The sequence below is a fragment of the Hyla sarda genome, chromosome 5 (assembly GCF_029499605.1).
Source record: "Hyla sarda isolate aHylSar1 chromosome 5, aHylSar1.hap1, whole genome shotgun sequence".
NCBI classification, from domain to species: domain Eukaryota; kingdom Metazoa; phylum Chordata; class Amphibia; order Anura; family Hylidae; genus Hyla; species Hyla sarda.
Window position 1 is genome coordinate 182,403,187 of NC_079193.1, and position 14,644 is coordinate 182,417,830.

The 14,644-nt window shown below is 44.4% G+C and overlaps 1 protein-coding gene across 1 annotated transcript in view; it reads left to right on the forward strand.

Annotated features, from left to right (window-relative positions):
* Positions 1 to 331: 331 nt before the first annotated feature.
* ICE1 (interactor of little elongation complex ELL subunit 1) overlaps positions 332 to 14,644 on the forward strand; it is a 100,372-nt gene continuing 86,059 nt past the window's right edge. The window contains exons 1-2 of the mRNA XM_056520818.1: positions 332 to 486; positions 11,703 to 11,839. Coding sequence (XP_056376793.1) covers positions 11,753 to 11,839 — 87 coding nt within the window. The 5' untranslated portion in view covers positions 332 to 486; positions 11,703 to 11,752. The remainder of the gene's footprint in view (positions 487 to 11,702; positions 11,840 to 14,644) is intronic.

A 14,644-nucleotide genomic window follows, 5' to 3' on the forward strand; every position in this document is an offset into this window, starting at 1 on the left:
TATTCAGGTCTATTCATTTCCCAATCTGGCTTTGAACAATGAAAACTGTGAGTATATCGGTTAATAGTATAAGCTACTGACCCTCTACTCTTATTTTCTTTATAAACGGTATAAGGGTCTGTGGAGCCATAGACTGTATGTAATGAAGACGAAGGCTTCGGCCGCGACGTGAGGTAACGCTGCGCCTATACTGTACACAACGTCACCGAGACGTATCCCAACCCCGCCTTCCCCTAAACAAACCGCGCCAAAATTGATCACGTGTGTGCCTCCCCCTCCTGAGCAGAGAGGGAAGTGGTGGGGGTGAGTGACGTAACGCAGGCTTCCCAGCAGTCGCGGCGTCCATTGGCTGATAGCAGGCCTGTGGGCTGTCCACGGCAAGGAAGTGTTTTCCTGGGAGACTCACTACTTCCGGGACATGCCGTAGTGTTCGTTACATCCCGGCGGAACATGGTTCTTTATCGCCTGAAGCGGTACAGCTGGCTGGTGAGTATAAGCGGCTTTGTGGCTATGAGTCCAGTGTAGTGGGCCGCTGGCGCTGCCGGGGGTGTCACGTGTCTCTGCGCGCACGTTGTCACAATGTTTACACTGCTGACACGCCCAGTGTGTGTAGTAGTGATCGCCTGTGTAGAGTGGAGTCACTAGTGCCGTGTTCTGGGATCCCACCATTGTTTCCTTGTGACAGCCAGTGTTTATATTGGGTCTTTCTTATCTATAGCAATCCAGTGGCCCATTGTTGTCAGCAGAGTGGGATCTTATGCTAGACGTCACTATATGGTTTACTATGGGGGATTTCTCTGTGTATAATGTTTATACGGTATCTGGAGGCACTCAGGATCTGTAGACATATCTACTGCTCTCCTCCCCTGCTGAGGTTTACTTCTGAGCTCTGCTGGATGAATCTATTTGAGGATGAAAAAATACTGCAAGCAAATCCTGCTACTAAACAGACACCAGACAGAATCTAGACCAGTGGTCTTCAACCTGCGGACCTCCAGATGTAGCAAAACTACAACTCCCAGCATGCACGGACAGCCGCTGGCTGTCCGTGCATGCTGGGAGTTGTCGTTTTGCAACATCTGGGGGTCCGCAGGTTGATGACCGCTGATCTAGACCAATGTTCTCCAACCAGGTCGTAAAACTATGACTCCCAGCATGCCCGGACAGCCGAAGGCTGTCAGGGCATGCTGGGAGTTGTAGTTTTGCAACAGAGGGAGGCACCCTGGTTGGGAAACATTTATCTAGGCAGACACTTAAAGTGTACCTGTCAGATCCAACAAAATTTTTTTTTTAACTATCACCCAGTACCTAATCCTGACCATGTACAGCAAATTTTTTGTGTCTAGCACCTTTATTTACTTTTTTATTACACTTTTAGTTTAGTTCACTAGTCTGAATTCCTCTCAAAAGGAAAGGGGGTGTGGCCTCACTGTGCAAGTCTCCGCCCCCTCCCTCAGTATGCTGTCTGCTCACATCTTTCCTATCATTAGCAAAACTACAACTCCCAGCTTGTCCTCACTGACAGTAGTGGGACACAAGCTGACAGTGGGAGGATTTTTCCTGCAGCTGTGAGCCCTGCGCTCACAGCTGTCAATCAAGGAAGTGTGTCCATGACATAGGTGATGATGGATGGCCACAGCAGGACTAGTATGTGTCCAAGCAGACAGGGGGGCAGTTGTTTGACTGGCTTTTTCAGTATGAAATACTGAACATTTTCTAATGAAAGCAATAGCAAAACCTATTGGTTATACATGCTTTACAACATATCAAAAGTTTTTGTATCTGACAGTGTCCGTTTAAAGGCAGCTGGATCTGTCAGGACCTGTTAGTGTCTGTTGTGCAAGGACTGTAAGGGTGGGTTCACACCACGATTTTGCAATACAGTTTCAGCATACGGTATCATAAAAAAAAAAGTATGCGACCGTACAGAAAACCGTGCCCTTAGACTTCCCATTCAAAACTGTATGCACCATAATGTATACGGTTGTCTCTGTTTTTCAAACCATATGGTTATAAACTTTTTTTTTTCCAGACAGAAAACCGTAGCCTACCACGGTTTTTGGTCCAGGTGAAAAACCGTATTAAACCATATACAGTGGTCCCTCAACATACGATGGTAATTCGTTCCAAACGAGCCATCGTTTGTCGAATCCATCGTATGTTGAGGGATTCGTGCAATGTAAAGTATAGGAAGCTGTACTCACCTGTCCCCGCCGCTCCCGATGGTGACCCCGGGCCTCCACTGGGCTCTCTTGGTCTTCTCCGGTCCTCCGCTGTCTTCTCTGGTCTTCTGCTGTCTTCCGCAAGGCCTTACTGGGCCTGCGTAGTCTGTAGGTCCATACTGTTAAACTGATACCCTACTTATATAGCTTTGATTTTTGTCTTAAAATTTTAATTTTCTGACCCCTATAAAGTTTTTATTTTTCCGCGTACGGGGCGGTATAAGGGCTAATTTTTTTTTGTGTGATCTGAAGTTTTTAGCGGTTTTGATTGGACTTTTGATCACTTTTTAAAATCTTTTTCAAGATATAAAAAGTGACCAAAAATACGCTATTTCGGACATTGGAATTTTTTGCACGTGAGCATGCGGTTTAATTAACTATATATTTTTATAGTTCGGACATTTACGTTCGCGGCGATACCACTTATGTTTATTTACAGTGATTTTTTTTAAATGGGGGGAAAAAGGGGGGTGATTCAGACTTTAATTAGGGAAGGGGTTAAATCATCTTTATTAACTTTTTTTTTGCAATGTTATAGCCCCCACAGGGGACTATAACATGCAGTGCATTGATTCAATACACTAATCAATGCAATTGCATATCATTGCATTGATCAGCGTTATCGGTGGTCGATTGCTCAAGCCTGGATTTCAATCAATCCCCGATCGGATGCATAGGAGGCAGATAAGGCACCCTCCTGATGCGTCCTAGCTGATCGGGACATCGCTATTTTACCGCGATGGTCCCGATCAGCCCGACTGAGCTGCCAGGAAACTTTTACTTTAGACATCTAAAGAGTTAATGCCGGACATCAGCCTGATCGACGATGTCCGGCATTAGCCGTGGGTCCTGGTTGCTTATATTAACCGGGACCCACTGGGTATGATGCGCGCTCACCTGCTGAGCGCGCGTCATACCTCAGGAGCCGCAGATGGACGTTAATAAATATCCATTTGCGACAAGGGGTTAAATTGAAAAAAAGCAAATTTTGCATATTTGGTGGTTTTTCTTTTTCATGACGTTTACCTTGTGGTCGAGCTAACATGTTATTTTGATACTTTATGCCGGCCTGATTACAGCAATACCAGATTTGTATAGTTTCCGTCACATTTTACTAATTTAAAAATTTACATTTGCCAATTTATTGCCCTTTTTTTTGACCCCCTGTAACTTTGTTTTTTTCGTATACCAGGCTGTATGAGGGAAAAATGTTTGCACCATAATGTATTTTTGTATTGGTACCATTTTGGTATTGATCTGTTTTTTTTTTTTTTAATCGCCTTTTACTTTTTCTGGGATATTATAAAAAATTGCAGTTCTGGGGGTGTATTTTTTTATTTTTTTTGTTTTGTTTTTGTTTACACATTTACATCAGTTACCATACGGGATATATAATGTTATGGTTTAATAGTTAGTACAATTGCGCATGCGGCGATACCAAATGTGTATATTTTTTATTATGTTTACATGTTTTTTATATAGGAAAAGGGGGTGTTTGAATTTTTAATTTGGAAGGGGGTAATGTGTCTCTTAAGCTTTTATTAAACTTTTTTTTTTTTTTACACTTTTAGTCCTCTTAGAGGACTTTTAGGAGAAACCATTAGATTCCTCATACAGATCAATGCAATTCTATTGAACTCCATTGATCTGTGTGCTCTGCGCTCCATTGATAGAGCCTGGTCCAGCCAGGCTTTATCAATGACAGGACACCAGGGAGACAGAGGTAAGCTCTCCGGCTACCACTATAGAGGATCGGGGGGCAGACCACCCCACCAGGGAGCATTCACATGTACCTTTTAGACACCTCTGTCAGCTTTGACAGCGACGATCGCTGCATGTTGGTTATTAGCGGCGGCCCCCAGCTACTGAGAACAGCCGGGGGCTGCTCGAGTCCAGATCCTGCTCCATACACCCCTCTGAGCGCTGCCATGCTTGTCAGGTCTTTCAGGTATTGCCCTGCTTGCCTGAAGCAGTGCTAAGGACCTGAAAAATTCAGCTGCCCCGCACCCGGAACCGCATGTCTCGGGCGTCGGGCTATACAAATTCCACATCCCTGTATGGAACAAGTGTTTACTGGAATTGCTGTGGAATATGTTGGTGATATACAAAGATGGTTGAAGTTTACCTATATGGTGTTTGATTCATAGTATTGTTTGGTTTATGTTTTTAGGGGTTTTAGTTCAGGGTTTTGACAGAAGTATTCCCGCCCCAGAAAAAATATGAGAAAGTGATATAAAAATCAACTGCTATACTCAGTAGAGATGGCACATTACTGGTCTTGGTGCTGATACCTGATGTTTGTACAATACCCATCCCGGTACCAGCTGACCATAAAAAAATTAAAATCCCTCTCACCTTCCTTATGCTTTATCACTGAGGTCTCGTCATTGTTTACTCTATTATGATTGCAGGGGGTCCGAGCGCCGGGACCCCGGCTCTCCTTACGGTAATGATGTTTTGCACCCAGCACTGATGCTGGTCAAAACATGACCCCTCCATTCATTTCTATGGGAGAGGTGGAGACATGCAAACGCTGTGTCTCCGCCTCTCCCATAGAAATGAATGGAAGGGGGGTGTTTCTCCCTACGTCAGTGCGAAAGTCACCAGAGCAGAGCTGGGGCCCCATACTGGAGATCGTGGGGGTCCCAGCGGTTGGACCAACCACGATCAGACACATCCCCTATCCTGCTAATAGGGGATAAGTTGTTTGTATTTTTTCTTTAAACTTGGAGCGAGAAAAGTCACATAATGATTTTAAAGCTTCCGTTCATTTTACTGGGAAAATCAAAGTAGAAACAGAATGTTTGAAAAGAAATTTGCAGAATGTTCTTTTTAATTATTTTTTTTTTTCTCAGAGTGGTGAAGAATTTCTCATTGGCGTCTTTGGGAGATGGTTTTTCATACAACACTGCTGATTTTGATATGGAGATTGTTGTAGATTCCATGTCCAAATCATTGCACAATTTAGCTGTGTAAACATACCCTCAGCTGTGTGCTTTCAAAAGGGATTTTTTATTAAAGGGAAGCTGCTGCCAGTTTTATGCCGCCCAATCACCGGGCATCATGAAACAGGTGCAGGCTACGAAATCCTAAGCGTTTTAGAGAAATCAAAGTTTAAAAAAAGCCAGTGGGATGAAAACTAGTCATAGGGACCTGTACAGCTGCTTTTTGCACTGCCAGCATTGTGTGAAGATTCTCTTCCTATACACAGATGTCACTCCGGGCCGGCAGGGCACGGAACAGCTGCCAGTGATCACCCCCATGACTAGTTATCCTGGTGCCTGCAGATTTTTGTTTTGTTTTTTGTCATTTCTGAAATGCCAGAGTGTTTCAGAGTAGATCATAGTGTGCCAGGATCATCTTGCCTTTACTGCTTTTATGCTGACTGTGGTTTGGGCAACATGAAACTGGTAACAGGTTCCCTTGAACAAGTTTATTTGGTGGTGACTTTTATTTTTAACATTAAAACGTATCAAGAACATTACCGTATATACTCGAGTATAAGCCGACCCGAATATAAGCCGAGGCCCCTAATTTCACCCCAAAAACCCAGGAAAAGTTATTGATTCGAGTATAAGCCTAGGGTGGGAAATACATAATCCCCCCCCCCCCCTGTCATCATCCAGACCCCCGTCTCCCCCCCCCCCCCTTCATCATTACCCTGTCATCATCCCCCCCCCCCTTCATCATTACCCTGTCATCGTCCCACACCACCCCCTTCATCATTACCCTGTCATCGTCCCACACCACCCCCTTCATCATTACCCTGTCATCGTCCCACACCACCCCCTTCATCATTACCCTGTCATCGTCCCACACCACCCCCTTCATCATTACCCTGTCATCGTCCCACACCACCCCCTTCATCATTACCCTGTCATCGTCCCACACCACCCCCTTCATCATTACCCTGTCATCGTCCCACACCACCCCCTTCATCATTACCCTGTCATCGTCCCACACCACCCCCTTCATCATTACCCTGTCATCGTCCCACACCACCCCCTTCATCATTACCCTGTCATCGTCCCACACCACCCCCTTCATCATTACCCTGTCATCGTCCCACACCACCCCCTTCATCATTACCCTGTCATCGTCCCACACCACCCCCTTCATCATTACCCTGTCATCGTCCCACACCACCCCCTTCATCATTACCCTGTCATCGTCCCACACCACCCCCTTCATCATTACCCTGTCATCGTCCCACACCACCCCCTTCATCATTACCCTGTCATCGTCCCACACCACCCCCTTCATCATTACCCTGTCATCGTCCCACACCACCCCCTTCATCATTACCCTGTCATCGTCCCACACCACCCCCTTCATCATTACCCTGTCATCGTCCCACACCACCCCCTTCATCATTACCCTGTCATCGTCCCACACCACCCCCTTCATCATTACCCTGTCATCGTCCCACACCACCCCCTTCATCATTACCCTGTCATCGTCCCACACCACCCCCCTTCATCATTACCCTGTCATCGTCCCACACCACCCCCTTCATCATTACCCTGTCATCGTCCCACACCACCCCCTTCATCATTACCCTGTCATCGTCCCACACCACCCCCTTCATCATTACCCTGTCATCGTCCCACACCACCCCCTTCATCATTACCCTGTCATCGTCCCACACCACCCCCTTCATCATTACCCTGTCATCGTCCCACACCACCCCCTTCATCATTACCCTGTCATCGTCCCACACCACCCCCTTCATCATTACCCTGTCATCGTCCCACACCACCCCCTTCATCATTACCCTGTCATCGTCCCACACCACCCCCTTCATCATTACCCTGTCATCGTCCCACACCACCCCCTTCATCATTACCCTGTCATCGTCCCACACCACCCCCTTCATCATTACCCTGTCATCGTCCCACACCACCCCCTTCATCATTACCCTGTCATCGTCCCACACCACCCCCTTCATCATTACCCTGTCATCGTCCCACACCACCCCCTTCATCATTACCCTGTCATCGTCCCACACCACCCCCTTCATCATCACCCTGTCATCGTCCCACACCACCCCCTTCATCATCACCCTGTCATCGTCCCACACCACCCCCTTCATCATCACCCTGTCATCGTCCCACACCACCCCCTTCATCATCACCCTGTCATCGTCCCACACCACCCCCTTCATCATCACCCTGTCATCGTCCCACACCACCCCCTTCATCATCACCCTGTCATCGTCCCACACCACCCCCTTCATCATCACCCTGTCATCGTCCCACACCACCCCCTTCATCATCACCCTGTCATCGTCCCACACCACCCCCTTCATCATCACCCTGTCATCGTCCCACACCACCCCCTTCATCATCACCCTGTCATCGTCCCACACCACCCCCTTCATCATCACCCTGTCATCGTCCCACACCACCCCCTTCATCATCACCCTGTCATCGTCCCACACCACCCCCTTCATCATCACCCTGTCATCGTCCCACACCACCCCCTTCATCATCACCCTGTCATCGTCCCACACCACCCCCTTCATCATCACCCTGTCATCGTCCCACACCACCCCCTTCATCATCACCCTGTCATCGTCCCACACCACCCCCTTCATCATCACCCTGTCATCGTCCCACACCACCCCCTTCATCATCACCCTGTCATCGTCCCACACCACCCCCTTCATCATCACCCTGTCATCGTCCCACACCACCCCCTTCATCATCACCCTGTCATCGTCCCACACCACCCCCTTCATCATCACCCTGTCATCGTCCCACACCACCCCCTTCATCATCACCCTGTCATCGTCCCACACCACCCCCTTCATCATCACCCTGTCATCGTCCCACACCACCCCCTTCATCATCACCCTGTCATCGTCCCACACCACCCCCTTCATCATCACCCTGTCATCGTCCCACACCACCCCCTTCATCATCACCCTGTCATCGTCCCACACCACCCCCTTCATCATCACCCTGTCATCGTCCCACACCACCCCCTTCATCATCACCCTGTCATCGTCCCACACCACCCCCTTCATCATCACCCTGTCATCGTCCCACACCACCCCCTTCATCATCACCCTGTCATCGTCCCACACCACCCCCTTCATCATCACCCTGTCATCGTCCCACACCACCCCCTTCATCATCACCCTGTCATCGTCCCACACCACCCCCTTCATCATCACCGCTTGTCAATGTCTGATTTAACAGTGGTCTTCAACCTGCGGACCTCCAGATGTTCCAAAACTACAACTCCCAGCTGTCCGGGCATGCTGGGAGTTGTAGTTTTGAAACATCTGGAGGTCCGCAGATTGAAGACCACTGCCCGGGCCTTCGTCATCATGCAGCCCCCCATCCCCCCTTTAGTTTTGTACTCGCGTCCCGCCGAGCGGAGGTGAGTACAAAACTAAAAGGGGATGGGGGGCAGTGGTCTTCAACCTGCGGACCTCCAGATGTTTCAAAACTACAACTCCCAGCATGCCCGGACAGCCAATGGCTGTCCGGGCATGCTGGGAGTTATAGTTTTGAAACATCTGGAGGTCCGCAGGTTGAAGACCACTGAGGGCGGAGAGTTCACTCGAGTATAAGCCGAGGGGGGTGTTTTCAGCACGAAAAATCGTGCTGAAAAACTCTGCTTATACTCGAGTATATACGGTACATGGGGAAAAAAGCCACAGCCAAAGCATGCCATCGCAGAGCGGTGTACAGACTAAATTAAAGTATCTGTACATTGCTTGCCCAGCTTTGTAAGGAGAGCCAAGCAGAAATGAACGGGTACAGTGCTCAGCTGAGGGCTTCTGTCCTATTGTTTCAGCAATCAGTGGGGGGTTTTAGCACCCAGCTCCCACTGATCAAAATTATATTTTAAATTGGCACTGTCATTAAAATTAACGTTTAATATGACACTACTTATGTGTAAATCAAATTGTTCCTAATATATTTGTTTTAAAAAATTTGTTGTTTTCTATGTGTATAGAAAGGGGTCTCCTTACTTGTCCAGACTGCATTTTCACCCCCTCTCGCGCACAATCTTTGAATAGGGGATAAGATGTCTAGGGGCAGGGTACCCCTTTAAACAGGACTATGGGATTCTACTAGGGAAATCATATTTTATAATAAATGCCCCTTCCTGGATCCTCTCACTGCCCTATCTTCAGCAGCAGATCAGCACACAAACTGTTCAATACAGTAGACTGTTGGCTTCCCAGCCAGTAGTCCTGTGGTAATGACATGTATGTTGCCTTTCTTTCCTTCAAGGAATGTATAAAATACAAATTTCGCAAATTTTATTTTTCATTTTCGCTGCCCACTGTTCCAAAGATCTGTCAAACGTCAGTGGGGTGTAAATACTCACTTCACCCCTTATTAAATTGAGGGGTGTAGTTTCGAAAAAGGGGTCACATGTGGGGGGTCCACTGTTCTGGCACCACGGGGGGCTTTGTAAACGCACATGGCCCCATTCTAAACAAATTCACTCTCCAAAAGCTTAATGGCGCTTCTTCACGTCTGAGCATTGTAGTTCGCCAGCAGAGCACTTGACGTCCACACATGGGGTATTTCCATACTCAGAAGAAATGGGGTTACAAATTTTTTTTTTTTTTTCTCCTATTACCCCTTGTAAAATTTGGGGAAAAACCAGCATTTTTGTGAAAAAACTAAAACTTCTTCTTCATTTACACATTCAACTTTAACAAAAAGTTGTGAAACACCTGTGAGGTGTTAAGGCTCACTGTACCTCCTTGTTACGTCCCTTGATGGGTGTAGTTTCCAAAATAGTATGCCATGTGGGGTTTATTTTTATTTTATTTTTTATTTTTATTTTTTTTGCTGTTCTGGCACCATAGGGGCTTCTTAAATGCGACATGCCCCCCCCCCCCCCCCCCCAAAAACCATTTCAGCAAAATTTACTTTCCAAAAGCCAAATGTGACTCCTTCTCTTCTGAGCATTGTAGTTCGCCCGCAGAACATTTTACATCCTAACATGGGTTATTTCCATATTCAGAACAGATGGGGTTACACATTTTGGGGGGCATTTTCTTCCATTACCGTTTGTAAAAATGGTAAATTTGGGGAAAAAACTGCATTTGAGTGAAAACATTTACACATCCGACTTTAATGAAAAGTTGTCAAACACCTGTGGGGTGTTAAGGCTCACTGGACCACTTTTACATGCCTTGATGCCTTGTAGTTTCCAAAATGGTATGCCATGTGGGGTTTTCTGCTGTTCTGGCACCATAGGGGCTTCCTAAATGTGACATGCCCCCCAAAAACCATTTCAGCAAAATTCACTCTCCAAAAATCCCATTGTTGCTCCTTCCCTTCTGAGCCCTCTACTGCGCCCGCCAAACACTTGACATACACATACAAATTTTGGGGGACTATTACCCCTTGCAAAAATTCAAAAAAGATTTTGAATTTTCTCCTTCACTTTGCTGCTATTCCTGTGAAACACCTAAAGGGTTAATACACTTACTGAATGTCATTTTGAATACTTTGAGGGGTGCAGTTTTTATAATGGGGTCATTTATGGGGTATTTCTAATATGAAGGCCCTTCAAATCCACTTCAAAACTGAACAACTGTTCCCTGAAAATTCCGATTTTGAAAATTTTGTGAAAAATTGGAAAATTGCTGCTGAACTTTGAAGCCCTCTGATGTCTTCCAAAAGTAAAAACATGTCAACTTTATGATGCACACATAAAGTAGACATATTGTGTATGTGGATCAATATATGATTTATTTGGAATGTCCATTTTCCTTATAAGCAGAGAGCTTCAAAGTTAGAAAAGTGCAAAATGTTAATTTTTTCATAATTTTGGAATTTTTCACCAAGAAATGATGCAAGTATCGACGAAAATTTACCACTAACATGAAGTAGAATATGTCACAAAAAAGTCTCGGAATCAGAATGAAAGGTTAAAGAATCCCAGAGTTATTAATGCTTAAAGTGACAGTGGTCAGATGTGCAAAAACTGGCCGGGTCCTACACTGAAAATTGGCTGGGTCCTTTAGGGGTTAAATTGGCATTACCTGCTCTTTACTTGTATAGTCAGGTTATTGCAGGTGACCCTGCTGTTTTCCTTTTTAAAAAAATGATTTCTTTCTGAAATTGGGGAAAAAGAAACCTGTAATTCTGCAACTTTTTTGGAATTTAGCTTTTAGCTGTAAGTGTTTTTTTTCTATAGATCAGCGTGATTACAGCGCCACCAATCGTTTGTCATTTGGATGTGTTTTACTGCTATTAAAACTTAATTCAGAGCATTTTTCATTTTTTTTAATTTATCATATAACTCCTATTTTTTTTATTTTTTATTATTGTTTTGTAAACAATGCCCTTTTGTGTTCACCAATGGCCATGCAATGTTGCCTGTCAACATTACATGGCCACTAGTGAGCACATGGCGGTGTTGGAACTCAGCCTTTCAAGGTGTAATAAGTAGTAAAGGATTTAATATTTTATGTTTTTTGGTGTGTTTTTTTTTTTTTAGATATAGTTCCCGTAGTCTTCACTGACCAGGGGTGGTCAGTGATCCTCATCATGATGCCTGGGGAGACCCACTCAAAGATGGCTGGCATTGCATCAGAGGCAGCAGGGTCCTGTCAGAACTGTACATCCTTGCAACAGGTATCTCATACTTAATCCTTTATTCCCAGAGCAATATGACATATCTTGCTCACCTTTTTTGAATGCACCATCTGTACAAAATTTAGCAAAATCTGACCATAACACACTAAGTAGAGTTGGCTATAGACAATGACACTTTGTTAAAAAGTGGTGCACCTTCCTAGAATAGAACAGGTTTTAAAATCTGGTGCCACTTTTTACATATTATGAGCCAAAATTAAGAAATACAGACCAGCGAGGAACAGTGCAGCTAATTAAGTCTTAAAGGGGTTATCCAGGAAAATATATATATATCAACTGGCTCCAGAAAGTTAAACAGATTTGTAAATTACTTCTATTAAAAAATCTTAATCCTTTCAGTACTTATGAGCTTCTGAAGTGAAGGTTGTTCTTTTCTGTCTAAGTCCTCTCTGATGACACCTGTCTCGGGAAACGCCCAATTTAGAAGCAAATCCCCATAGCCAACCTCTTCTAAACTGGGCGGTTGCACTTAGACAGAAAAGAACAACCTTAACTTCAGAAGCTCATAAGTACTGAAAGGATTAAGATTTTTTAATAGAAGTAATTTATAAATCTGTTTAACTTTCTGGAGCCAGTTGATATATATAAAAAAAAGTTTTTTCCTGGAATACCCCTTTAAAATCGCCTACATTTTAAGTTAAAAGAGACAAGTGTGTGATATAGATAGATAGATAGATAGATAGATAGATAGATAGATAGATAGATAGATATATTTATATATATATATATATACACACATACATACACACACACACACACACACACACACAGTCATGGCCATCAATGTTGGCACCCCTGAAATTTTTTAAGAAAATGAAGTATTTCTCACAGAAAATTGCAGTAACACATGTTTTGCTATACACAAGTTTATTCCCTTTGTGTGTATTGGAATTAAACCAAAAAAGAGAGGAAAAAAAAAGCAAATTGGACATAATGTCATACTAAACTCCAAAAATGGGCTGGACAAAATTCTTTGCACCTATTCAAAATTGTGGGAAAATATGATTTTTTTCAAGCATGTGATGATCCTTTAAACTTACCTTGGGCAAGTAACAGGTGTGGGCAATATAAAAATCACACCTGAAAGACACACAATGCAAAGACTAAGTGAACTTCTCTCCATTTTATCTGCTTTGTGTGCCACACTAAGCATGGACAACAGAAAGAGAAGAGAACTATCTGAGGATTTGAGAACCAAAATTATTGCAAAATATCAACAATCTCAAGGTTAAAAGTCCATCTCCAGAGGTCTAGATTTGCCTTTGTCAACAGTGGGCAACATTATCAAGACTTTGCAACCCATGGCATTGTAGCTAATCTCCCTGGGTGTGGACGGAAGAGAAAAATTGATGAAAGGTGTCAACGCAGGATAGTCCGGATGGTGGATAACTAGCCCCAAACAAGTTCCAAAGATATTCAAGCTGTCCTGCCGGCTCAGGGAGCATCAGTGTTAGCGAGAACTCAGTCGACATTTAAAAGAAATGAAACGCTATGGCAGGAGACCCAGAGGACCCCACTGCTGAGACAGACCTAAAAAAAAGCACATCTTTCTGCTGTTTACCGAAAACGGAATGAGGGCTACAAAGAAAAGAACACAGTACCTACAGGGAAATATGGTGGAGGTTCAATGATGTTTTGCGGTTGACTTGCTGCCTCTGGCACTGGATGCCTTGAATGTGTGCAAAGCATCATGAAATCTGAGGATTACCAACAGATTTTGGTACAGCCCAGTGTCAGAAAGCTGGGTTTGCGTCCCAAGATCTTGGGTCTTCCAGCAGGACAATGACCCCTAATATTCATCAAAAAGCACCCAGAAATGGATGGCAACAAAGTGCTGGAGAGTTCTGAAGTGGACAGCAATTAGTCCAGATCTAAATTCCATTGAACACCTGTGGAGATATCTTAAAATTGCTCCGGCTCGCCTTGCTCCGGCTGTCTCCCGGGGTCTTCTGCTCAGGTCTGAGATCGAGCAGACCAGAGCAGAAGATCAGAGAACACTGATCAGTGCTATGTAGAGATGAGCAAACTTACAGTAAATTCGATTCGTCACGAACTTCTCGGCTCGGCAGTTGATGACTTATCCTGCGTAAATTAGTTCAGCCTTCAGGTGCTCCCATGGGCTGGAAAAGGTGGATACATTCCTAGGAAAGAGTCACCTAGGACTGTATCCACCTTTTCCAGCCCACCGGAGCACCTGAAAGCTGAACTAATTTATGCAGGAAAAGTCATCAACTGCCGAGCCGAGAAGTTCGTGACGAATCGAATTTACTGTAAGTTCGCTCATCTCTAGTGCTATGCTCTATGCAGAGCACTGAACAGTATTAGCAATCAAATGAATTTTATAAATGGTCCCCGATGGGGACTATTAAAGTGTAAAAATAAAATAAAATAAAAAAATTTATAAAAAAAAAGGTAAGATTGAAAATAAAATAAACAAAATGAATTTTACCTGCAAAAAAGCATAAAAATTAAATAAAAAATTAATATACATTTGGTATCGCAGCGTGCATAAAAGTTCTGAACTATTAAAATATATTGTCAATTATCCCGTACGGTGAACGGCGTAAACGTAATTTTAAAAAAAGTCAAAAATTGCTGCTTTTTTTTGTCACGTTATTCGAAACAAAAATGTATAAAAAGTGAAACCTAAGCAAAAGTTTAACTGATAAAACCAGTACTTTTTAGGGGCTCTATACTACAGAGGAAATGCTTTTCTTTTTGCATTTCTCTTCTGTCATGACCACAGTACTCTCTGCTGGCCTCTGCTGTCCATTTTAGGAACTG